We start from the raw sequence: 27,427 nt of genomic DNA, 5'->3' as shown, positions 1-27,427 counted from the left end.
CTTAATTTTTAAGCGGTTAGGCACTGAGAGTAGCAGAAATCCTGCAAAGCTTTATAGTCTTTTAGACACTCACCTTGTCATTTCTCTGAGTAATGTCTTGATTTCAAACATAGTGCTTTTCTCATGCCCTGAATCCACTGGAGAGGGGTGTTGGTATTTTCAGGTAACAACATTTGTGAGCACACATATTGCAGACCAACATGTAGTACCCTCCCCCATTTATCATTTTCATTTCACTTCTCTCATTCTTTTTTATTTTGGAAAATCATATTGCTATGGTGTGTACCTTAATCTGCCAGCAAACACCATCTACACTAACATTTGTCCCACAAGCATCCTCAAGAGAAAAAGTTGTTGCACCTTATGTATATCTCAAGCAAACCCAAATATGATGCTCTTCTGCCTTTGTTTTATTCTAAATTGTTGTATCATATCTTTCTGAAACCATTCTGAATCTAGTTGAAATTCTCAATATTTATGCTTTTACCTTAATTTCTAGATTCAAACCTGTATATAAATCTTTTGAACAAAATTGTCCTAGCCCTTCTCTGTGTTGCTGGAAGTGGATGATTTAGTCTCAGATGGAGACACAGTACTGTTCCAGTCTTCTTTAGCCTTTTATTTATTTAGTTATTCTGGGTATTTTCCTATGTAATTTTGAAGTGTGTAGAGTATATTATAGTTACTGAAGCTGCAGCTCTAAGAAGCTGAGTGAAAGAGAGAAAATACTGTAAGACGCCCTTCTTAAGTGTTTATTTGTTTGGATAACTGTAATGAGGCCAGGAAAAGGCAAAAGGTCCCACAGCCACTTTGAAGACACAGGTTCTTATCCCCAAACTAGGTTAGGTCCCAGATTTTAGATCAAAATGGTGAATTCTTTAAAGCCCTCTTTTTTAAAAGGATATATCATACCATTGTAATTCTGACAGTCTTTGCCCCCCCGAAAATATATTTATTTAATTCCGTCAGATGAGCTTTCTACCAGTGCCCCCTCAAAGCCATGCTCAACTCATTCCCACGTTATCACTGTTATTATAGTTCCTGCCATTCAAACTGCTGCAGAGAAAAAAAGGGATGGAACACTATGAACAAAAAGGAGCATCTGAACGGGTCTGGTTATTTAGAATCCAACTTGTGTAATCCCTGTCACTCTCTTATCAAGTCAGATGCTACTCTGCCTGAGTCATAGAAAAGTTTGTTTGCACTCTGTAGTCCTTGGCTCATCCTCTGGAAGTGTTTGCACCTATGTAAAATCTCAAGCAGATTATAAATCAATACAGCACTAGGAGTAAGCTGAAAACTGAATGACATGTTTTGTTTAGACAGTTCCGGGGGAGGGATGGGGAATATCAAGTAACTCTGTTCCAAGTTTGACATTTGGCATTAATGTGAAGCAGTGGGACCATGCTGCCTGCTAAAGTACTGTATGAATCCTAAGTGTTCTGGAGACCAGCAGCTGGAGGCTGGAGGCCAGCATCCATACAGCAAAGGGGAAGCATCGCCGCTTCTTGGGGGAAAAGGAAGGAAGTCGTGCAAGGCCTGGAGTCATCATTTGTAAAGGGAAAGTCGGGGTGTACGTGATGCTGTGAGAAGGTTCACCGTTGATTGCACTGCTCCACAGAGCCCTCAGATAAGGCCAATCCTAATGGGCTACCTCGGCTTTAACGGTTAAGTCCAGTAAGTCCTGTTTCAAAGGTTTGTCTTTTTTTGCTTCTACCGTCAGTGCCACTGTTTTCCACTGCAGTGTTTTGACTTCCCAAACCACCTTCTCCGGAGAGAACAATGTATTGCTGAAAATGGGCAGTAGAAGCAAATGCTCTTATTACATTTGACCTATAAAGTATTCAGAGTGACTGCTAGGTGGGAATTCAAATTGAGCTTTCCCCACATAGGATCTTGTTTTGCACCTTATAAAGAGTGTACTAATTGTTAATTAGGTGTTGCTTTTATTTATACAAGCATTCCCAAAGAATTAGATTTGGATTTTGTGTTTCTTTGAGTTTGGGGATTTTTTGTTTTACAGTTATCTTATTTAGATTGACTAACATCATACTTACAATAAAAAAAGAAACAGTGGTTCAGTTCATCTTACCAGATATGTCTGGTGATGTATTCAGAGTCTGATGGACTGCTTTGCTTTTATGTAGTTTGGAAGTGATAATGAAGTTTATTATACCCCATATGAAATGACCTTGTCCTTTTCACTGGGGACATTATCTTACATTTTAGAAAAAGAAGCACCAAAAGAGTGAACAACAAGACAAGTACATTTGATTCCCCTCATACACCTCCATCTGTTTGTGCTACGCTTTCCTTAAAAATATAAACATACATTTTCTTCACACATACAAAAAGTTTCCTCTCCTGGCCAAATTTTATTTGTGGTGGTATGATTTATACTAATAACGGAAAAGAGGAAACCTTGTACTTAGAAGTTCGGTGGCCACTGTTTCCTTGTTGCAGTCAGTGGTCAAAATTGATCCTGCCCTGAAGTTGATCTTTTTAATTAATTAATTAATTAATTAATTTTTAAATTTTTTATTAGTTTCTGCTTACTAACAAAGTGAATCAGTCATACATATACATCTGTTCCCACATCCCTTCCCTCATGCATCTCCCTCCCTCCCACCCTCCCCATCCCACCCCTCCAGGCGGTCACAAAGCACCGAGCTGATCTCCCTGTGCTCTGCGGCTGCTTCCCACTGTCTATCTACCTTACGTTTGGTAGTGTATATATGTCCATGCCTCTCTTTCGCTTTGTCACAGCCTACCCTTCCCCCTCCCCATATCCTCAAGTCCATTCTCAAGTAGGTCTGTGTCTTTATGCCCGTTTTACCCCTAGGTTCTTCGTGACATTTTTTTTAATTCCATATATATGTGTTAGCATACGGTATTTGTCTTTCTCTTTCTGACTTACTTCACTCTGTATGACAGACTCTAGGTCTATCCACCTCATTACAAATAGCTCAGTTTCGTTTCTTTTTCTGGCTGAGTAATATTCCATTGTATATATGTGCCACATCTTCTTTATCCATTCATCGGATGATGGACACTTAGGTTGTTTCTATCTCCGGGCTATTGTGAATAGAGCTGCAATGAACATTTTGGTACATGTCTCTTTTTGAATTATGGTTTTCTCAGGGTATATGCCTCGTAGTGGGATTGCTGGGTCATATGGTAGTTCTATTTTTAGTTTTCTAAGGAACCTCCATACTGTTCTCCATAGTGGCTGTACCAATTCACATTCCCACCAGCAGTGCAAGAGGGTTCCCTTTTCTCCACACCCTCTCCAGCATTTATTGTATCTAGATTTCTTGATGATGGCGATTCTGACTGGTGTGAGATGATATCTCATTGTAGTTTTGATGTGCATTTCTCTCATGATTAATGATGTTGAGCATCCTTTCATGTGTTTGTTGGCAGTCTGTATATCTTCTTTGGAGAAATGCCTATTTAAGTCTTCTGCCCATTTTTGGATTGGGTTGTTTGTTTTTTTGCTATTGAGCTGCATGAGCTGCTTATAAATTGTGGAGATTAATCCTTTGTCAGTTGCTTCATTTGCAAATATTTTCTCCCATGCTGAGGGTTGTCTTTTGGTCTTGTTTATGGTTTCCTTTGCTGTGCAAAAGCTTTGAAGTTTCATGAGGTCCCATTTGTTTATCTTTGTTTTTATTTCCATTTCTCTAGGAGGTGGGTCCAAAAGGATCTTGCTGTGATTTATGTCATAGAGTGTTCTGCCTATGTTTTCCTCTAAGAGTTTGATAGTTTCTGGCCTTACATTTAGGTCTTTAATCCATTTTGAGCTTATTTTTGTGTATGGTGTTAGGGAATGATCTAATCTCATACTTTTACATGTCCCTGTCCAGTTTTCCCAGCACCACTTATTGAAGAGGCTGTCCTTTCTCCACTGTACATTCCTGCCTCCTTTATCAAAGATAAGTTGACCTTACGTGCATGGGTTGGTCTCTGGGCTTTCTATCCTGTTCCATTGATCTATCTTTCTGTTTTTATGCCAGTACCACACTGTCTTGATTACTGTAGCTTTGTAGTATAGTCTGAAGTCAGGGAGCCTGATTCCTCCAGCTCCGTTTTTGGTTCTCAAGATTGCTTTGGCTATTCGGGGTCTTTTGTTTTTCCAAACAAATTTTGAAATTTTTTGTTCTAGTTCTGTGAAAAATGCCAGTGGTAGTTTGATAGGGATTGCATTGAATCTGTAGATTGCTTTGGGTAGTAGAGTCATTTTCACAATATTGATTCTTCCAATCCAGAAGCATGGTATATCTCTCCATCTATTTGTATCATCTTTAATCTCTTTCATCAGTGTCTTATAATTGTCTGCATACAGGTCTTTTGTCTCCTTAGGTAGGTTTATTCCTAGATATTTTATTCTTTTTGATGCAGTGGTAAATGGGAGTGTTTTCTTGATTTCATTTTCAGATGTTTCATCATTAGTGTAGAGGAATGCCAGAGATTTCTGTGCATTAATTTTGTATCCTGCTACTTTACCAAATTCATTGATTAGCTCTAGTAGTTTTCTGGTAGCATCTTTAGGATTCTCTATGTATAGTATCATGTCATCTGCAAACAGTGACAGCTTTACTTCTTCTTTTCCGATTTGGATTCCTTTTATTTCCTTTCCTTCTCTGATTGCTGTGGCTAAAACTTCCAAAAGTAGGTTGAATAAGAGTGGTGAGAGTGGGCAACCTTGTCTTGTTCTTGATCTTAGTGGAAATGGTTTCAGTTTTCCACCATTGAGGACAATGTTGGCTGTGGGTTTGTCATATATGGCCTTGATTAGGTTGAGGAAAGTTCCCTCTATGCCTACTTTCTGCAGGGTTTTTATCATAAATGGGTGTTGAATTTTGTCAAAAGCTTTCTCTGCATCTATTGAGATGATCATATGGTTTTTCTCCTTCAATTTGTTAATATGGTGTATCACATTGATTGATTTGCGTATATTGAGTAATCCTTGCATTCCTGGAATAAACCCCACTTGATCATGGTGTATGATCCTTTTAATGTGCTGTTGGATTCTGTTTGCTAGGATTTTGTTGAGGATTTTTGCATCTATGTTCATCAGTGATATTGGCCTGTCGTTTTCTTTCTTTGGGACATCCTTGCCTGGTTTTGGTATCAAGGTGATGGTGACCTCGTAGAATGAGTTTGGGAGTGTTCCTTCCTCTGAAATTGTTTGGAAGAGTTTGAGAAGGATGGGTGTTAGCTCTTCTCTAAATGTTTGATCGAATTCGCCTGTGAAGCCATCTGGTCCTGGGCTTTTGTTTGTTGGAAGATTTTGAATCACAGTTTCAATTTCAGGGCTTGTGATTGGTCTATTCATATTTTCTATTTCTTCCTGATTCAGTCTTGGCAGGTTGTGCATTTCTAAGAATTTGTCCATTTCTTCCAGGTTGTCCATTTTATTGGCATCGAGTTGCTTGTAGTAATCTCTCATGATCTTTTGTATTTCTGCAGCGTCAGTTGTTACTTCTCCTTTTTCATTTCTAATTCTATTGATTTGAGTCTTCTCCCTTTTTTTCTTGATGAGTCTGGCTAATGGTTTGTCAATTCCTTAAGTTGATCTTTATGCACAGAATTAGTTCCTGTGAACATTACTACTCTTTCCAGAGATTTTCTAATAACTTGGGCCAGAACTGGTTACCGAGGAGCAAGGACCTAATTCCATGCCTCCACACCCTCCCACTGCACCGCACCACACGTCTTACCTCACAAGCTCTAACCTAAATCACAGAGGCACGCGTTTCGTGGACTAACCATGACCTCCCCTGGCGGCCTCAGGGGAGTGCTCACGTCCACTGACACCTCCCTTTAGTGTGTCAGCTCGTAGCGGCAGAGCTGGGGTGGGGGAGGTTTGTGATCTGGAGCTCAGCACATGCTCGGCAACATGTTTCTCATTTCCTTAGCATTCATGGCTTGCTCTCAGGAATCTGTCGAAAAGGAATAAAAACCACCTGAGAGTCCACATTACCAGATTATGAACTTTTCCCATAGGTTTGAATTGCTTACTTACCTATTATAAATTAACCACAGCTTCATTTGACCACCAGGTCTTAAGTCTGTTGACAGTTTTCAGCATGACCGAATTGCTCATTTTTCTTGCTTTCAGAAATTGGCTTGGTTCTCTTTAGAGTTGGTGTAAACATGCCTTGTAATAAATGATTTCCACTTAATGGTACAACAGAATTATTGCTTTCTTAGATGTATGTGTAGTAAAAGTCAATATACACGTTTATATAATTTCTTTCCTCAAAATCTTATACTTAATTTGATATTTCTAAAAGTTGCACATGTAAGTCATGTGTATAACCTGCTAAAGTACTTTAACTGTGATCTTAAAACTGAATAAAAAATATTTAATAGAAAATCAGAATATTGGGCTTCCCTGGTGGCGCAGTGGTTGAGAGTCCACCTGCCGATGCAGGGGACGCGGGTTCGTGCCCCGGTCCGGGAAGATCCTACATGCCGCGGAGTGGCTGGGCCCGTGAGCCATGGCTGCTGAGCCTACGCGTCCGGAGCCCGTGCTCCACAACGGGAGAGGCCACAGCAGTGAGAGGCCCGCGTACCGCAAAAAAATAAAAAATAAAAAAAAACTCAGAATATTTTAGTATTGCAAGAGTTCTGCAGCTCTTAATAGTTTGTAAATCCACTATCTCATTTGTAATTAACATTCTCAATTCTCTTACTCTATGCCTTTTTATAAGGGAATAGTTAAGACAACTTTCTTTGTTGAAAAGGGTATAAGGTATGACAAAGCCCTGAGATATTTCAGGAAATTGTATTTATTGAGAAACTGACCAAGAACCCACATTTTTCCCTGTTACTGTAAGAAGTCTCCAGAGAAAGATTTTCAAAGACTGTCAGTTCAGTTCTTCTCACTGGAAGAAGTCTGGCTATTTTGATCCCTAACTGAATTTACATAGATCATCTACATTTGACCATTCAGAGGTACTGAAGAACATTGCTTTTGTTCTGGACCATATGATGTATTTTAAAAGTTAAAGTTGAAACATAACATATAGTGCTTCTTTGCAAATATGAGTCCAAATAAGAACAGAAATCAGTCACTGTAGAAACACATGTAGCCCAACAGAAATCTTGACTGGGCAAGGAAGCTTCACCTACTTCACCTAGGGACGAACCCGCGTCCCCTGCATCGGCAGGCGGACTCTCAAACACTGCACCACCAGGGAAGCCCTGAAGGGAATTTTTTATCCAAAGTTTATAATGAGTGTCTACAAATCAGTGAGAAAATTACAAATGCCCAGTTTAAAACTGGGCAAAAGATAAAGACAAGTTATTCACAGAGCAAACTGTATAAATAATAAATCAACACATAAAAAAATGTTCCACCTCACTAGAAATCAGGGAAAAGCCAATTTAAACATGAGATAGTATTTTTAACTTCAAATTGGGGGGGAAAACCGGAAGAGGGAGTGTTGAGGAAGGATTTGGGAACCAGTTCTTTACATATAGTACTGAGAAGGTTGTAAATTTCAGGGAAATTTGTGAAGGAATATTTCAAAAGTTTATACATCCAGCAGTTCTACTTCTATAAATCTTTCCTAGAGATATGTGTACCTGTGTGCAAATTTATATTTACAAAAAAATATTTTCCGCTGCATTGTTGGCAATGACAAAAAATTAGAAGGAACCCAAATTCCCATCAATATGAGTGGTTAAATGACAGTAGAGCCATACTCTAGAATGCTCAGCTTCCAGTAACCAGAATAAGCTCGACCAATGTGCACTGATGTGAAAAATTTCCAAGATACATCTTAACCCCCTTGGTAGTATTCTTTTTTTTTTTTAATTTAATTAATTTATTTTTGTCTGTGTTGGGTCTTCGTTTCTGTGCGTGGCTTTCTCTAGTTGCGGCAAGCAGGGGCCTCTCTTCATCACGGTGCGCGGGCCTCTCACTGTCACAGCCTCTCTTGGTGTGGAACACAAGCTCCAGACGCGCAGGCTCAGTAGTTGTGGCTCACGGGCCTAGTTGCTCCACGGCATGTGGGATCTTCCCAGACCAGGGCTCGAACCCGTGTCCCCTGCATTGACAGGTGGATTCTCAACCACTGCACCACCAGGGAAGCCCCGGTAGTATTCTTCATATCTTAAAATGTGCATACCTATGACACATAAATTCCATGTCTAATTTTCTGTCCTACAAACCTACGAAAAGCTACAGACTTCTGATCAATATCCCCCAAACTATTGTCAATTGTAAGAAGTATGTCCAAAAGAAAAAAAAAAGAATCAGAAATCTGTTCAAAACCAGCAGATTTTAAAGAACTTATTATCCCCTCACCCACCTCTGTTCTGCTATAGCAACGCTGGAAGACTGCAACTAGGAAAGAGAGCAAGCCTAACTCCCACCTCAAATCTTGTCTCTCAACTACAGGGTATGACGAAGTCATTTAAAAAATATATTTAAAGGAGACTGAGCCCTTAGGTGAAAGACCCCAATAAGTTATTTCCCTAAAATAGACAGTAAATAAAGAATTTGGAATGAGTTGCAGGGGAAAGATGTGAAATCTCTTTCTTTGGGTCTTCTTAAAATTATAACATTCCCACATATGTCTGCAGTGTTTTAAATATTTTCCATTTATGTAGTAAACATTGAAAGACAGAAAGACAGAGGTTATTTCCAACTAGATGTTATCCTTTCCCCCCAATGGAACTATGCTTTCCTTTCTAGACACATGAGCTCTCCTTTTTCGAGTCTGAGATTGGAAGTTCTCATGGTTGAATTGTTAACACATTTTTCTTTATTTGGGTTGAGTTTGATCCAGCTACTCTGAAGACTATGGTTTCTTCACTAAAAATTGCTTCCATTGTAGATTTATCACCTGGTTGGCAAACACTGGATAACTTCAGGCACAAGAACATTACTCTGAACCTGGGTGTGGTCAGTGAGATAGAAACCAACATTATTTTTTCCTTCATGATATGAAATATACTCTATCTTTACTCCCAGGGTTTTGTCCAAAAAACTCATAAAACATAAATTGACTCTGACCTTCAGACTCCCATGTTCTCCTCCAATCTACACAGCAAAGTCTAAGTTCAATTACACCAAGACTGATGCCAAATTTCAAAAAACGAGAGCACCCTCCATTTCTGCTGGTGCCAGGTGTGTTGTTCCAGGTGCACAGAAGTATCTTAAAAAGTCTTAGTAAGTCTCATTCTACAATAAATAATTACTCAACAAGTTCTCTCTGGACCAGGGTATACTAAGCCAGTGTCTGCTTTCTATTGCAGGCGAAGAAGTTTGTGGTCTTTCATGGAGCTTCCGTTTACCAACCTGGAAATGGCATTCATTTTATTGGCTTTTGTTATCTTTTCCCTCTCTACTCTGGCTTCCATCTACACTGACCCGGATGAGAGGAATGAAGGTAAACAGAGAGAGCTCTTCATAAGAGTCCCCGTTTCCTTTCCCCACCCAATCATCTTTCTCTATGGTTTGATTTGGTTTAGTTTCTATTCTGTATGTGAGAATGAGTTTGTTTTGGGGTGTGCTGTGTGTGTGTGTGTGTGTATGAGAGAAAGGAGACAGAGAGACAGAGAAAGAGAGTTTTATTAAATAGCCTGAAATATCTACTCTGGCATTTTACCATTCTTTATTAAGAGAGGTTTGGAAATGGAAACGATTATTCACATGACTTTTAATCCCAGGATTTTGCAGGTCTTATGCCCTGAATTTTATATATATATATATATATATATATACATATATATATATATATATATGTATATGTATATATATAATTTTTCTTTCACCATCCTCCCATCACTGCCCCTCATCCCTGTCCCCCATGAGAAACTTAAAATGTGCAGAAAGCACAATATCTTTCAAAGTCATTAAAGGTAATTTTCACAGGCTAAATGCAAGTTCACAAGAAACAAATTCCATTATTGTATACATATATGGTGTGTGGAGGTGTGCGTTTTTGTTCAACTATAAATAAGAAGGAAAAGAATTAAAGGTGTTTTCCTAATGAGCTCTTGTCAAAGCCCAAACTTTCAAAAAAAATGTAGAAGCGTTTAAAAAACTCAACACCACATGTTTGCTTATTGCCAATCATAACAATTATTAGCAATAATATGTAATTTAAATGGCAGTTCTTGGTATTTCACTGTAGTTCAGGTCCTACCAAATTTCACACAAAATTACTGGTGACTGACCATTTTTGAGGGCAAAAATTATATATATATATATATATATATATATATATATATATATATATATATGGCATATGCTAAGGAAATAATATATGTTTGTAGAGAATAAGATAAAATCATAAAAAGAAAACTGTGCTTCCTAAAATTGTGATACCTCTCCATCAATTTTTGGCTGTGAAAGAAGTGCTCTCTGTAAAAGACAATAGTATTCTCTGTCTTATAAACATACTACACTTAAAGAAGTAGAAAACAAGAAGCCACAGTAAACAGACATTTAATTTGTGCTGACATGAAGATTGGGAAGCATAACTGGAGTCCGTAAAGTCTTTTCCATGCTCCATATTGTTTTAGTTTAAGATGGGTTTGGCTGAAAGAAAGAGTAAGAGCAAAATTGCAGTTACTTTAACTAGAAGATAATGTCTTTCTCTCACACATAAAGGAAGCCTGGGGGTAGGAAGTTCCCTCCTGACACGACTCCCTGGTGTCCTGGACCCAGGCCACACTGTCTTGGTTCCCTCCCATCTCCTATGGCAGCTCCCATGTCCAGCACTGACCCAGCTGGCCCATCTTCCACTATCATCTATGCATGCCTGTCAGCAAGAAGAAGCAAGAGGGCACACCTCTGTCTTTTAAGAGTGCTCCCAGAACCTACACTCACCACTTCCCTTTGGCCAGAATTTAGTCCACGGACATACCGAAAGGAAAGCTGGGAAATGTAATAGTTATTCTGGGAGGCGTGTGCGGAGCAAAAACTTTGGGTTTTGTTCCTAAAGGAAGAGGGGTACAACCAGCAGTGTCTGCCAGACACGTAGACTCCTAACCATGCATTCACTACGGGGCTGGTAGTCATGAAATCGGGGAATATTTGAGCTAGAAGGAATGTTAAGAGAGCATCTGATTTACTGATGCTTAACCAGAACTGAATATCAGAAAGGCACCTCATACTTGGGGCCCATCACAAACCCAGCAAATACGCATTTCTGGGTGTCCCACCTGGCCACGTGTCTTTAAACAAGACCCCCTACCCTCCCCCCCCCCCATTTTTCTAGCTTTCTTCTCTGGTTAAGAAGCATTGACCAACTATTCATATTTCAGATGTGACAACAGAGACCCACAAATGTTTAGTGAGTTTCTCAGGTGCTCAGTTAATTAGCAGAAGAGCCAAAACTAGAGCACAGACTCCCCGTTGCAAGTTCCTGCCCCTTCTCTGCACCCCTGTGATTCCCCAGTTATGATCTATGGACACGGAGAATCAGAAGACTGGGCCAGTCATAGAAATTTACCTTTCCTTTACACTTCTGTATTCCGTTTTTCATAAGTTCCTTTTTCTTCTCCTCTGTTCCTCCTATATCTGAGGTCTACTTTCCAAGCTAAAGCAATTCCTCCATTTGAATACTGTTCACTAACAGAACTAGACCCAGCTGCCCAAGAATTCTCATCGAAGAACACCCTTGCGTCCCTTCGTGACCACCAGGTCGGTGCCAAGCACAATTTTGCATGAAAGTACAAAATGTATACACTTTCCTAAATGTGGTAAGACCCAGGAGTAAAACCCACCTTCATTAAAATTGCAGGGCTATTTTAATCTCCTTTCTGGCACAAGCAGAGAATTGCAGGAGCCACAAAAATAAACTTAAGAGAGGCAGATTTAATTTCACATGTGTATTTAAAATCTGATAGACTCAGCTATGGGTAATGGAGAATCTAAATCTGAATGGGACTCAGCTCCTATGTCAGGGAGCTGATTGTCTCATGGAGGATTCAGTTGTATAACCAGAGCAGACCCAGTGAATGGGCTACCAGAGTTTTCAACTAAGGAGGATGGGGTCAGAACGGAAGCTCTTCCTTGGGGGTATTGCGGTGGGCTTCACGGAAGAGGTGGCCACCCTGATGCAGGTGATATTGACAGAGTAGGGTGGGTGGGGTGCATTCCAACTAAGAAAACAGCTTAAGGAAAATTACCTGACCGAAAAAAATGAAATGTATAAGAGGAAAAATCAGCTATAGTTTGGAATGTACCGTAAGTCCAACAAGGAATTGAACAGAACTGATCATTGGCCAGAATCTTCTCAAGTCCTTCAGAGGTCAGAAGACGAACAAAGCATTTTAACAGGGAGTCTCTTAAACTTAAGAGTTGGGTGCCTCTGACCTCAGCCTCCCACGTGAGAGCAAAGGCTCTCAAGCTCTAACTTGCACATAAGTCACCTAGAGATTTTATGAAAAAGTAGACTACTGTTCAGTAGGTCTGGGTGGGACCTGAGATTCTGCATTTCTAAGAAGCTTCCAGGTGACGACCATGGTCTAGAAGACGAGCCCAGCCACAGATGTGACACTTGCAGGCCCCAGGGGGCCAAGCTCATCTGTGTGCAGCAGGGGAGGCGGGAGCTTGGCTACGTGGCTGGGCGTCCACGTTCCGTCCCGTAAGCAAGGCCCTACAGGACACGGGGCAGACCCAGAGCTGGAGGGCAGGGCCTCAGCCTCCAGCCCAGCGCAGTCTTGCCTCAGGTCCTAACGTGTCAGGAGTGGGTGGATTAAGGTTTAAGAAAATATTTTATATGTTTAGAAGAGTTGAGAGTCATTCTTATTTTTTTAGGGAAGAACTTGTATTTAATTAGATTAATTAATTAATCATTTAAGTTGAAGTATAGTTGATTTACAATGTTGTGTTAGTTTTAGGTGTACAGCACAGTGATTCATATATATATATTCTTCTTCAGATTCTTTTCCATTATAGGTTATTACAAAATATTGAGTATAGTTCCCTGTGCTATAGAGTAGGTCCTTATTGGTTACGAGAGTCCCTCTTTAAACATCAGAATATTGGAGTGTACAGTGAAGCGGAGGCAGAGTGGCTCTGCGAGCTCCTCTCTCTCCACTTTCCCATAGAGAAGCCCTGACTGGCCGCTGAGGGCGGGCCACACACACGCCCTCGCGCCCGGCGAACCCGCGCGGTCACTATCATATGACACAGGCTTTGCTGCAGTTCATCTTCCTCCCTGTGTACTTTCCGTTTGCCTTCCTGGAATTCTGCTGCATCACAGAAGCTGGAAGTTCTGATGTTCCATTGAACTCACGATGGAAAGTCTTGACTTGACCGGTCAGAGTCATGAAAGGCAGTCATAGAAATAAAGATTATTCCGCAGAAGGAGAAGGACCTGGAAAACGACCAAAACGAAAGTGCCTTCAGTGGCATCCATTGCTAGCAAAGAAACTTCTTGACTTTTCAGAAGAGGAAGAAGAGGAAGACGAAGAGGAGGATATTGATAAGGTTCAACTCCTTGGGGCCGCTGGTCTAGAGCAAGATGGTGAAACTGAAGATGATGAATCACCAGAACAGCGAGCCCGGAGACCAATGAATGCATTTCTCTTATTTTGCAAACGTCATCGCTCTCTTGTACGTCAGGAACACCCCAGGCTTGATAACCGAGGTGCTACCAAGATACTAGCTGATTGGTGGGCTGTTCTCGATCCAAAGGAAAAGCAGAAATACACAGACATGGCCAAGGAGTATAAACATGCATTTATGAAAGCAAATCCTGGCTACAAATGGTGTGCTACCACAGACAAGCCTGTGAGTTCCCCAACATCCACTGTCAATCCACGGGAGAAACTATGGGCCTTCCCATCTGACTCTTCAAGAGCCTCGCCAAGCCCCAAGAAAACAAAGCCTGAAGAAATGCCTCAGCTTAACTTTGGGATGGCCGATCCTACTCAAATGGGAGGCCTGAGCATGCTGCTTTTAGCTGGAGAACATGTTCTTGGTACACCAGAGATATCCTCTGGCACTTGCAGGCCTGATGTTTCAGAATCCTCTGAATTGCGTCAGAAGTCACCATTATCTCAGTTTGCCGAGATATCTTCAGGTACCTCCCACCCCGATGTTCCGTCAAAACAATGTCAAGCATCAGCCTTGTTTCAGTTTGCAGAGATTTGTTCGAAGACTTCACAGTTGGGTGGTGCTGAACCTGTAAAACGCTGTGGAAAGTCTGCACTCTTTCAACTGGCAGAGATGTGCCTGGCATCAGAGGGGGTGAAAATGGAAGAGTCAAAGCTCATAGAAGCCAAAGAATCAGATGGCGGAAGAATTCAAGAACTGGAGAAGGGCAAGGAAGAAAGAGAAATGAAAATGGAGAAAATAGATGAAGCCAGGTTCCAGAAAGAAGCAGAATTTGAAAAATCAGCTAAGGAAAATGTAAGAGATTCTAAGGAATTAAGAAATTTTGAGGAGCTGCGAATGGATGATATAATGGGTATAAAAATGGAAGCTCCTAAAGCAATTAAAAAGGAAGAATTAGAGGAAGATCAAAAAGGTAGTCACTTCCCTGATTTTTCTTACTCTGGCAGTAGCAAGACAATAATAAGCGATGTTCCCAGTAGAAAGGATCACATGTGCCATCCTCATGGCATTAGGATCATCGAGGATCCCACAGCATTAAGCAAACCAGAAAAGCTAAAAAAGGAAAAGAAGAAAACCAAAATGGATCGACATGGAAATGATAAATCCACACCCAAGAAGACTTGCCAAAAGAGGCAGTCCTCGGAATCTGATATCGAGAGTGTCATGTACACCATTGAAGCTGTTGCAAAGGGAGACTGGGGCATCGAGAAGCTTGGAGATACCCCTCGCAAGCAGGTCCATACATCCTCGAGTGGCAAGGGAAGCATTTTGGATGCCAAGCCACCAAAGAAGAGAGTGAAATCAAGAGAGAAGAAAATGTCAAAGGAGAAATCCTCAGACACCACCAAAGAGTCAAGACCTCAAGATTTTATCAGTATTTCTGCCAGCAAGAACATTTCTGGTGAGGTCCCAGAGGGTATAAAAGCAGAACCTTTGACCCCTACGGAGGATGCATTACCACCCAGTCTATCGGGACAGGCCAAGCCTGAGGACAGTGAGTGTCACAGAAAAATAGAGACTTGTGGCTCCCGGAAATCTGAGAGGTCTTGCAAAGGTGCTCTTTATAAAACCCTGGTGTCTGAGGGTATGCTCACCTCTCTGCGAGCTAATGTTGGCAGAGGGAAACGAAGGTCAGGAAAAGGAAAGTCCTCTGATCATGAAGAGTGTTGGCATGAAGAAAGCTGGACGTTTCACCAGAGTGGGACCAGTGGAAGCAAGAAGTTCAAGAAGACAAAGCCAGAGGAAGACTCTCTCCTTGGCTCAGCAAAGCTGGATGAAGAATTTGAAAAGAAATTCAACAGCCTCCCTCAGTATAGTCCTGTTACATTTGACCAGAAATGTGTACCTGTCCCAAGAAAAAAGAAGAAGACCGGACATATGTGCTCAGAACCGACCAAAACCAGCAAAGGTCCTTTCCAGTCTCAGAAAAAGAACTTATTCCACAAAATTGTCAGCAAATACAAGCACAACAAGGAGAAGCCTAATGTTCCGGAAAAAGGAAGTGGGGATAAATGGTCAAACAAGCAACTCTTCTTGGCTGCCATTCACCCTACAGAAGCCATATTTTCAGAAGACAGAAACACCACAGAGCCTGCTTATAAGGTTAAAAATGCCCCATCCATTCGCAACACTCCAGAGCCAACAACGGCGCAAGAGCCCTTGGTGGGCAGTCAAAAGAGAAAAGCCAGGAAAACCAAGATCACACACCTTGTCAGGACAGCAGATGGCCGGGTATCACCAGCAGGAGGTACTTTGGATGACAAACCAAAGGAACAACTGCAGAGGAGTCTTGTGAAGGTGACCGAGACAGGCTGCAATGACGAACGCTCACACAACCGAGAGTCCACGGAGACGCGGAGCAGCACCCCGGAGATGCCCGCCGTGTCTGCGTTCTTCAGCCTCGCTGTGCTGGCCGAAGTGGCCGCCATGGAACATGCATAGAAGTCAGAGATCAACTCCGCTCACCCATGATGGACAGCCAAAAGAAATGCCCCAGACTCCTGTACTTATTTCTTGCGCCGACCAGTGAAGCACCCTTTACTTGTAAACCATTGTGCTTTACCTACTACCCTAGCCTTGTCTTTATTGAGAGATGCGAGTGAGTCCATGTGGTGGCAAATACAGACAGCAAACAAGGGCTTGTTGCCCTACACGGCCCAGATTCACTTGAAGCAGAAGTTGGCACCCTGGGCCAGTTTGTTCTTTCAGAACCCAGAGTCTTTGAGGGTGATGTTGTCTGTCTGATAATGAGCAGAAATGGGATGATCCTAGAGCTTTGCTTTCTATTGAAGGCTTTTGATGGTAATAGGTGGTAACTTGGTAAAAGGCTGCCTTTACTGTAGCTCATCCAGCGTCTCTTTTACCAACCAGAGAGTGTGAAACTAGTTTCATATATTACCTAGTTATTCTTTCAAAACAAAAACAAACAGCAAAAAAACAAAAACTGACACACTGCACTAGTTATTATTAGATATTCTTGGTCTTTTTTGTACGTGGAGGTTTATGTTCTAAGATGGTTTATATAATAGGTTATACCTACATTTATATTGTAGAATAATATTAAAAAGCCTCTTCCAGAGACTCCCAAACAGCACGGGCAGGCAGATGTACCGCTGTTAGCGGTGTATGCTCGGCCTTGTGGTCCATATATTCTGCACTTTTATATTTGCCAAGAGAGTGGTAGTTTGCTGGCAAAAAGAGAAAGAGAGAGAAGAAGAAAAATTACAGTTCTTACAAGCAGAAATTTTTTCTTAGCCTTGAGTGACCAAGAAGAATTTGCTTGGGTCAAATTGTGGCGAATATTTTCCCAGACAGGGGAAGAGTCCAGCAGATTACAGATTACTGATGTTTTCATGCCTTGAGGATTCTTTTATTTTTACACAAGGGTCTGAGTGACCAATGGATCGTTCATACAGACAAAAAAAGAAAAATAGTATTCAGAAGTGACCTTAGTATTACTTCACTATTCAGAACACATTGAAGACACACTCACTTTGTGTGGTCTTTGAGCTACAGCCCTTTTACATCCATCCCAGACAGACTGGACGGGTAGCAATTGCTATGCACAGCGTAATTGGCACTGCAGGTTTTTAGAGCCATTTTGAGTTTTTGTGGTTACGGAGGTATTGATGAGGGAGGTGTGCCTGACCAGAGTGGGACTCGCGGTTATAGATCCACCTGCAAGTTTCCTGTTTCCTTTTCATGTTTTGTTGCTTTTGAACATAAAACCAACTATACATATGCCAGTGCAACTGGATTAACTGGCTTAGAACATTCAACATATTGACTCCATCACCTGCCGTTCACAGTATCTTGTTTCTTAGCAACAGATGCAAAGTGATAAATCAAAATTAGTCGGCGGCTACAGATTTTACAGGGTATTTGTTCCATAGCACAAAGTATTTCCCCACTCTTGCATCACAGCACAAACTACCAAATTTTAAGTATTGGATTCCAGCAATAATTTTTACTGGTTTTCAAACTGGCGGAATTTTGATAGTGTTAGTTCAAGGTTGAAACTTTTGAATTAGATCTCTAAATGGTGACAGTTTACAAGGTTTTATCTAGCTATCTTATTTATACTTGACTGAATTGTAATGATGATTTTTTTTCTAATCGTAATTTGACCTAATAGCCATACCAAAAACTGACTCTATTAGTACTGACTAGGTTTAGCTTTTCACGGTTGTAGATGTTACTTCAGTTTCGCTGCTGGAAACTATGTACAACATACTAACAGAATTGAAAAAGAACAGAGAGATTTGGGCTTTTTTTTTTTTCAAAGCAGGTAAAGAGGGCATCAGGGCATTGGAACGGTGTCCTCAAAAATGCATATTCCTTGTGGGCATGGAGGAAGAAGGAACTAGTAAGCAAGGTTAATCAGAGGCAGAAGCTTAGCCCCATTCACACAGAAATAAATCAGGTGAGCAACCCCAGATTTTAGCATGATATTTTTACTATGATGCTGTTGTATTCATATTTTCTAAATTTCGAAACACAAAGTGAATGTTTGAACATTGCTGGGTCCCAGTGTTGGTGGCTGTTGGAGTTTCTGGACCACTTGCTAGCAGTGATTTAAAAATTATAATTAGCTAAAATCCAAAAAAAATAAATAAAATCAACAAAAAAAGTTGTTTGGTGCAGAACATGCACCTTGACAATGGCACTAACTTGTTATCCTCTAGAACATGTTAGAATAGGTCTATTTTTGCCAGTGCCCTCTCCTCCAGTCCTCTGATTACATTTCACTAGAGTTCCTTAACAGAGTGCTGTATATTCATGGGACCTTTTTTAAAAAGAAGCAAAACAAAAGATGACTTTTTTCTATGTGATTAATATATCTTACTTGATCTGCTTTTCCTAAACCTCAGTGGCTTTTCCCTTAGGCAGGGGTCGGGGTGGAGGGCAACCTACTGGATACGACTGTTTTCAGATACTTTAGAAAAAAAAAAACCCACCTTCTTGTAGACATGCTTAATTTTTAAGCGGTTAGGCACTGAGAGTAGCAGAAATCCTGCAAAGCTTTATAGTCTTTTAGACACTCACCTTGTCATTTCTCTGAGTAATGTCTTGATTTCAAACATAGTGCTTTTCTCATGCCCTGAATCCACTGGAGAGGGGTGTTGGTATTTTCAGGTAACAACATTTGTGAGCACACATATTGCAGACCAACATGTAGTACCCTCCCCCATTTATCATTTTCATTTCACTTCTCTCATTCTTTTTTATTTTGGAAAATCATATTGCTATGGTGTGTACCTTAATCTGCCAGCAAACACCATCTACACTAACATTTGTCCCACAAGCATCCTCAAGAGAAAAAGTTGTTGCACCTTATGTATATCTCAAGCAAACCCAAATATGATGCTCTTCTGCCTTTGTTTTATTCTAAATTGTTGTATCATATCTTTCTGAAACCATTCTGAATCTAGTTGAAATTCTCAATATTTATGCTTTTACCTTAATTTCTAGATTCAAACCTGTATATAAATCTTTTGAACAAAATTGTCCTAGCCCTTCTCTGTGTTGCTGGAAGTGGATGATTTAGTCTCAGATGGAGACACAGTACTGTTCCAGTCTTCTTTAGCCTTTTATTTATTTAGTTATTCTGGGTATTTTCCTATGTAATTTTGAAGTGTGTAGAGTATATTATAGTTACTGAAGCTGCAGCTCTAAGAAGCTGAGTGAAAGAGAGAAAATACTGTAAGACGCCCTTCTTAAGTGTTTATTTGTTTGGATAACTGTAATGAGGCCAGGAAAAGGCAAAAGGTCCCACAGCCACTTTGAAGACACAGGTTCTTATCCCCAAACTAGGTTAGGTCCCAGATTTTAGATCAAAATGGTGAATTCTTTAAAGCCCTCTTTTTTAAAAGGATATATCATACCATTGTAATTCTGACAGTCTTTGCCCCCCCGAAAATATATTTATTTAATTCCGTCAGATGAGCTTTCTACCAGTGCCCCCTCAAAGCCATGCTCAACTCATTCCCACGTTATCACTGTTATTATAGTTCCTGCCATTCAAACTGCTGCAGAGAAAAAAAGGGATGGAACACTATGAACAAAAAGGAGCATCTGAACGGGTCTGGTTATTTAGAATCCAACTTGTGTAATCCCTGTCACTCTCTTATCAAGTCAGATGCTACTCTGCCTGAGTCATAGAAAAGTTTGTTTGCACTCTGTAGTCCTTGGCTCATCCTCTGGAAGTGTTTGCACCTATGTAAAATCTCAAGCAGATTATAAATCAATACAGCACTAGGAGTAAGCTGAAAACTGAATGACATGTTTTGTTTAGACAGTTCCGGGGGAGGGATGGGGAATATCAAGTAACTCTGTTCCAAGTTTGACATTTGGCATTAATGTGAAGCAGTGGGACCATGCTGCCTGCTAAAGTACTGTATGAATCCTAAGTGTTCTGGAGACCAGCAGCTGGAGGCTGGAGGCCAGCATCCATACAGCAAAGGGGAAGCATCGCCGCTTCTTGGGGGAAAAGGAAGGAAGTCGTGCAAGGCCTGGAGTCATCATTTGTAAAGGGAAAGTCGGGGTGTACGTGATGCTGTGAGAAGGTTCACCTTTGATTGCACTGCTCCACAGAGCCCTCAGATAAGGCCAATCCTAATGGGCTACCTCGGCTTTAACGGTTAAGTCCAGTAAGTCCTGTTTCAAAGGTTTGTCTTTTTTTGCTTCTACCGTCAGTGCCACTGTTTTCCACTGCAGTGTTTTGACTTCCCAAACCACCTTCTCCGGAGAGAACAATGTATTGCTGAAAATGGGCAGTAGAAGCAAATGCTCTTATTACATTTGACCTATAAAGTATTCAGAGTGACTGCTAGGTGGGAATTCAAATTGAGCTTTCCCCACATAGGATCTTGTTTTGCACCTTATAAAGAGTGTACTAATTGTTAATTAGGTGTTGCTTTTATTTATACAAGCATTCCCAAAGAATTAGATTTGGATTTTGTGTTTCTTTGAGTTTGGGGATTTTTTGTTTTACAGTTATCTTATTTAGATTGACTAACATCATACTTACAATAAAAAAAGAAACAGTGGTTCAGTTCATCTTACCAGATATGTCTGGTGATGTATTCAGAGTCTGATGGACTGCTTTGCTTTTATGTAGTTTGGAAGTGATAATGAAGTTTATTATACCCCATATGAAATGACCTTGTCCTTTTCACTGGGGACATTATCTTACATTTTAGAAAAAGAAGCACCAAAAGAGTGAACAACAAGACAAGTACATTTGATTCCCCTCATACACCTCCATCTGTTTGTGCTACGCTTTCCTTAAAAATATAAACATACATTTTCTTCACACATACAAAAAGTTTCCTCTCCTGGCCAAATTTTATTTGTGGTAGTATGATTTATACTAATAACGGAAAAGAGGAAACCTTGTACTTAGAAGTTCGGTGGCCACTGTTTCCTTGTTGCAGTCAGTGGTCAAAATTGATCCTGCCCTGAAGTTGATCTTTTTAATTAATTAATTAATTAATTAATTTTTAAATTTTTTATTAGTTTCTGCTTACTAACAAAGTGAATCAGTCATACATATACATCTGTTCCCACATCCCTTCCCTCATGCATCTCCCTCCCTCCCACCCTCCCCATCCCACCCCTCCAGGCGGTCACAAAGCACCGAGCTGATCTCCCTGTGCTCTGCGGCTGCTTCCCACTGTCTATCTACCTTACGTTTGGTAGTGTATATATGTCCATGCCTCTCTTTCGCTTTGTCACAGCCTACCCTTCCCCCTCCCCATATCCTCAAGTCCATTCTCAAGTAGGTCTGTGTCTTTATGCCCGTTTTACCCCTAGGTTCTTCGTGACATTTTTTTTAATTCCATATATATGTGTTAGCATACGGTATTTGTCTTTCTCTTTCTGACTTACTTCACTCTGTATGACAGACTCTAGGTCTATCCACCTCATTACAAATAGCTCAGTTTCGTTTCTTTTTCTGGCTGAGTAATATTCCATTGTATATATGTGCCACATCTTCTTTATCCATTCATCGGATGATGGACACTTAGGTTGTTTCTATCTCCGGGCTATTGTGAATAGAGCTGCAATGAACATTTTGGTACATGTCTCTTTTTGAATTATGGTTTTCTCAGGGTATATGCCTCGTAGTGGGATTGCTGGGTCATATGGTAGTTCTATTTTTAGTTTTCTAAGGAACCTCCATACTGTTCTCCATAGTGGCTGTACCAATTCACATTCCCACCAGCAGTGCAAGAGGGTTCCCTTTTCTCCACACCCTCTCCAGCATTTATTGTATCTAGATTTCTTGATGATGGCGATTCTGACTGGTGTGAGATGATATCTCATTGTAGTTTTGATGTGCATTTCTCTCATGATTAATGATGTTGAGCATCCTTTCATGTGTTTGTTGGCAGTCTGTATATCTTCTTTGGAGAAATGCCTATTTAAGTCTTCTGCCCATTTTTGGATTGGGTTGTTTGTTTTTTTGCTATTGAGCTGCATGAGCTGCTTATAAATTGTGGAGATTAATCCTTTGTCAGTTGCTTCATTTGCAAATATTTTCTCCCATGCTGAGGGTTGTCTTTTGGTCTTGTTTATGGTTTCCTTTGCTGTGCAAAAGCTTTGAAGTTTCATGAGGTCCCATTTGTTTATCTTTGTTTTTATTTCCATTTCTCTAGGAGGTGGGTCCAAAAGGATCTTGCTGTGATTTATGTCATAGAGTGTTCTGCCTATGTTTTCCTCTAAGAGTTTGATAGTTTCTGGCCTTACATTTAGGTCTTTAATCCATTTTGAGCTTATTTTTGTGTATGGTGTTAGGGAATGATCTAATCTCATACTTTTACATGTCCCTGTCCAGTTTTCCCAGCACCACTTATTGAAGAGGCTGTCCTTTCTCCACTGTACATTCCTGCCTCCTTTATCAAAGATAAGTTGACCTTACGTGCATGGGTTGGTCTCTGGGCTTTCTATCCTGTTCCATTGATCTATCTTTCTGTTTTTATGCCAGTACCACACTGTCTTGATTACTGTAGCTTTGTAGTATAGTCTGAAGTCAGGGAGCCTGATTCCTCCAGCTCCGTTTTTGGTTCTCAAGATTGCTTTGGCTATTCGGGGTCTTTTGTTTTTCCAAACAAATTTTGAAATTTTTTGTTCTAGTTCTGTGAAAAATGCCAGTGGTAGTTTGATAGGGATTGCATTGAATCTGTAGATTGCTTTGGGTAGTAGAGTCATTTTCACAATATTGATTCTTCCAATCCAGAAGCATGGTATATCTCTCCATCTATTTGTATCATCTTTAATCTCTTTCATCAGTGTCTTATAATTGTCTGCATACAGGTCTTTTGTCTCCTTAGGTAGGTTTATTCCTAGATATTTTATTCTTTTTGATGCAGTGGTAAATGGGAGTGTTTTCTTGATTTCATTTTCAGATGTTTCATCATTAGTGTAGAGGAATGCCAGAGATTTCTGTGCATTAATTTTGTATCCTGCTACTTTACCAAATTCATTGATTAGCTCTAGTAGTTTTCTGGTAGCATCTTTAGGATTCTCTATGTATAGTATCATGTCATCTGCAAACAGTGACAGCTTTACTTCTTCTTTTCCGATTTGGATTCCTTTTATTTCCTTTCCTTCTCTGATTGCTGTGGCTAAAACTTCCAAAAGTAGGTTGAATAAGAGTGGTGAGAGTGGGCAACCTTGTCTTGTTCTTGATCTTAGTGGAAATGGTTTCAGTTTTCCACCATTGAGGACAATGTTGGCTGTGGGTTTGTCATATATGGCCTTGATTAGGTTGAGGAAAGTTCCCTCTATGCCTACTTTCTGCAGGGTTTTTATCATAAATGGGTGTTGAATTTTGTCAAAAGCTTTCTCTGCATCTATTGAGATGATCATATGGTTTTTCTCCTTCAATTTGTTAATATGGTGTATCACATTGATTGATTTGCGTATATTGAGTAATCCTTGCATTCCTGGAATAAACCCCACTTGATCATGGTGTATGATCCTTTTAATGTGCTGTTGGATTCTGTTTGCTAGGATTTTGTTGAGGATTTTTGCATCTATGTTCATCAGTGATATTGGCCTGTCGTTTTCTTTCTTTGGGACATCCTTGCCTGGTTTTGGTATCAAGGTGATGGTGACCTCGTAGAATGAGTTTGGGAGTGTTCCTTCCTCTGAAATTGTTTGGAAGAGTTTGAGAAGGATGGGTGTTAGCTCTTCTCTAAATGTTTGATCGAATTCGCCTGTGAAGCCATCTGGTCCTGGGCTTTTGTTTGTTGGAAGATTTTGAATCACAGTTTCAATTTCAGAGACTCCCAAACAGCACGGGCAGGCAGATGTACCGCTGTTAGCGGTGTATGCTCGGCCTTGTGGTCCATATATTCTGCACTTTTATATTTGCCAAGAGAGTGGTAGTTTGCTGGCAAAAAGAGAAAGAGAGAGAAGAAGAAAAATTACAGTTCTTACAAGCAGAAATTTTTTCTTAGCCTTGAGTGACCAAGAAGAATTTGCTTGGGTCAAATTGTGGCGAATATTTTCCCAGACAGGGGAAGAGTCCAGCAGATTACAGATTACTGATGTTTTCATGCCTTGAGGATTCTTTTATTTTTACACAAGGGTCTGAGTGACCAATGGATCGTTCATACAGACAAAAAAAGAAAAATAGTATTCAGAAGTGACCTTAGTATTACTTCACTATTCAGAACACATTGAAGACACACTCACTTTGTGTGGTCTTTGAGCTACAGCCCTTTTACATCCATCCCAGACAGACTGGACGGGTAGCAATTGCTATGCACAGCGTAATTGGCACTGCAGGTTTTTAGAGCCATTTTGAGTTTTTGTGGTTACGGAGGTATTGATGAGGGAGGTGTGCCTGACCAGAGTGGGACTCGCGGTTATAGATCCACCTGCAAGTTTCCTGTTTCCTTTTCATGTTTTGTTGCTTTTGAACATAAAACCAACTATACATATGCCAGTGCAACTGGATTAACTGGCTTAGAACATTCAACATATTGACTCCATCACCTGCCGTTCACAGTATCTTGTTTCTTAGCAACAGATGCAAAGTGATAAATCAAAATTAGTCGGCGGCTACAGATTTTACAGGGTATTTGTTCCATAGCACAAAGTATTTCCCCACTCTTGCATCACAGCACAAACTACCAAATTTTAAGTATTGGATTCCAGCAATAATTTTTACTGGTTTTCAAACTGGCGGAATTTTGATAGTGTTAGTTCAAGTTTGAAACTTTTGAATTAGATCTCTAAATGGTGACAGTTTACAAGGTTTTATCTAGCTATCTTATTTATACTTGACTGAATTGTAATGATGATTTTTTTTCTAATCGTAATTTGACCTAATAGCCATACAAAAAATGACTCTATTCGTACTGACTAGGTTTAGCTTTTCACGGTTGTAGATGTTACTTCAGTTTCGGTGCTGGAAACTATGTACCACATACTAACAGAATTGAAAAAGAACAGAGAGATTTGGGCTTTTTTTTTTTTTTTCAAAGCAGGTAAAGAGGGCATCAGGGCATTGGAACGGTGTCCTCAAAAATTCCTTGTGGGCATGGAGGAAGAAGGAACTAGTAAGCAAGGTTAATCAGAGGCAGAAGCTTAGCCCCATTCACACAGAAATAAATCAGGTGAGCAACCCCAGATTTTAGCATGATATTTTTACTATGATGCTGTTGTATTCATATTTTCTAAATTTCGAAACACAAAGTGAATGTTTGAAAATTGCTGGGTCCCAGTGTTGGTGGCTGTTGGAGTTTCTGGACCACTTGCTAGCAGTGATTTAAAAATTATAATTAGCTAAAATCCAAAAAAAAAATAAAACCAACAACAAAAATTGTTTGGTGCAGAACATGCACCTTGACAATGGCACTAACTTGTTATTCTCTAGAACATGTTAGAATAGGTCTATTTTTGCCAGTGCCCTCTCCTCCAGTCCTCTGATTACATTTCACTAGAGTTCCTTAACAGAGTGCTGTATATTCATGGGACCTTTTTTAAAAAGAAGCAAAACAAAAGATGACTTTTTTCTATGTGATTAATATATCTTACTTGATCTGCTTTTCCTAAACCTCAGTGGCTTTTCCCTTAGGCAGGGGTCGGGGTGGAGGGCAACCTACTGGATACGACTGTTTTCAGATACTTTAGAAAAAAAAAAAACCCACCTTCTTGTAGACATGCTTAATTTTTAAGCGGTTAGGCACTGAGAGTAGCAGAAATCCTGCAAAGCTTTATAGTCTTTTAGACACTCACCTTGTCATTTCTCTGAGTAATGTCTTGATTTCAAACATAGTGCTTTTCTCATGCCCTGAATCCACTGGAGAGGGGTGTTGGTATTTTCAGGTAACAACATTTGTGAGCACACATATTGCAGACCAACATGTAGTACCCTCCCCCATTTATCATTTTCATTTCACTTCTCTCATTCTTTTTTATTTTGGAAAATCATATTGCTATGGTGTGTACCTTAATCTGCCAGCAAACACCATCTACACTAACATTTGTCCCACAAGCATCCTCAAGAGAAAAAGTTGTTGCACCTTATGTATATCTCAAGCAAACCCAAATATGATGCTCTTCTGCCTTTGTTTTTTTTTTTTTTTTTTTCCTTTTTGCTGTATGCGGGCCTCTCACTGTTGTGGCCTCTCCCGTTGCGGAGCACAGGCTCCGGATGCGCAGGCCCAGCGGCCATGGCTCACGGGCCCAGCCGCTCCGCGGCATATGGGATCCTCCCAGACCGGGGCACGAACCCGTATCCCCTGCATCGGCAGGCGGACTCTCAACCACTGCGCCACCAGGGAGGCCCCTGCCTTTGTTTTATTCTAAATTGTTGTATCATATCTTTCTGAAACCATTCTGAATCTAGTTGAAATTCTCAATATTTATGCTTTTACCTTAATTTCTAGATTCAAACCTGTATATAAATCTTTTGAACAAAATTGTCCTAGCCCTTCTCTGTGTTGCTGGAAGTGGATGATTTAGTCTCAGATGGAGACACAGTACTGTTCCAGTTTTCTTTAGCCTTTTATTTATTTAGTTATTCTGGGTATTTTCCTATGTAATTTTGAAGTGTGTAGAGTATATTATAGTTACTGAAGCTGCAGCTCTAAGAAGCTGAGTGAAAGAGAGAAAATACTGTAAGACGCCCTTCTTAAGTGTTTATTTGTTTGGATAACTGTAATGAGGCCAGGAAAAGGCAAAAGGTCCCACAGCCACTTTGAAGACACAGGTTCTTATCCCCAAACTAGGTTAGGTCCCAGATTTTAGATCAAAATGGTGAATTCTTTAAAGCCCTCTTTTTTAAAAGGATATATCATACCATTGTAATTCTGACAGTCTTTGCCCCCCCGAAAATATATTTATTTAATTCCGTCAGATGAGCTTTCTACCAGTGCCCCCTCAAAGCCATGCTCAACTCATTCCCACGTTATCACTGTTATTATAGTTCCTGCCATTCAAACTGCTGCAGAGAAAAAAAGGGATGGAACACTATGAACAAAAAGGAGCATCTGAACGGGTCTGGTTATTTAGAATCCAACTTGTGTAATCCCTGTCACTCTCTTATCAAGTCAGATGCTACTCTGCCTGAGTCATAGAAAAGTTTGTTTGCACTCTGTAGTCCTTGGCTCATCCTCTGGAAGTGTTTGCACCTATGTAAAATCTCAAGCAGATTATAAATCAATACAGCACTAGGAGTAAGCTGAAAACTGAATGACATGTTTTGTTTAGACAGTTCCGGGGGAGGGATGGGGAATATCAAGTAACTCTGTTCCAAGTTTGACATTTGGCATTAATGTGAAGCAGTGGGACCATGCTGCCTGCTAAAGTACTGTATGA

At 40.3% G+C, this 27,427-nt stretch overlaps 1 protein-coding gene across 1 annotated transcript; it reads left to right on the top strand.

Moving 5' to 3' along the window:
• Window positions 1-13,300: 13,300 nt before the first annotated feature.
• On the top strand, window positions 13,301-16,238 carry LOC309812424 (HMG box transcription factor BBX-like; the record flags this gene model as incomplete). The annotated part of the gene is given in 2 exon segments (XM_082636183.1): window positions 13,301-16,020; window positions 16,022-16,238. Coding segments are annotated over 2 exon segments (2,820 nt in total). The 3' UTR covers window positions 16,122-16,238.
• Between the last annotated feature and the right edge of the window lie 11,189 nt (window positions 16,239-27,427).

The sequence above is a fragment of the Mesoplodon mirus genome (genome assembly GCF_964341445.2).
Source record: "Mesoplodon mirus genome assembly, chromosome: 2".
Lineage (NCBI taxonomy): Eukaryota > Metazoa > Chordata > Mammalia > Artiodactyla > Ziphiidae > Mesoplodon > Mesoplodon mirus.
Note: the sequence above shows the minus strand (reverse complement) of the source record. Positions and strands in the feature narration are given on the sequence as shown.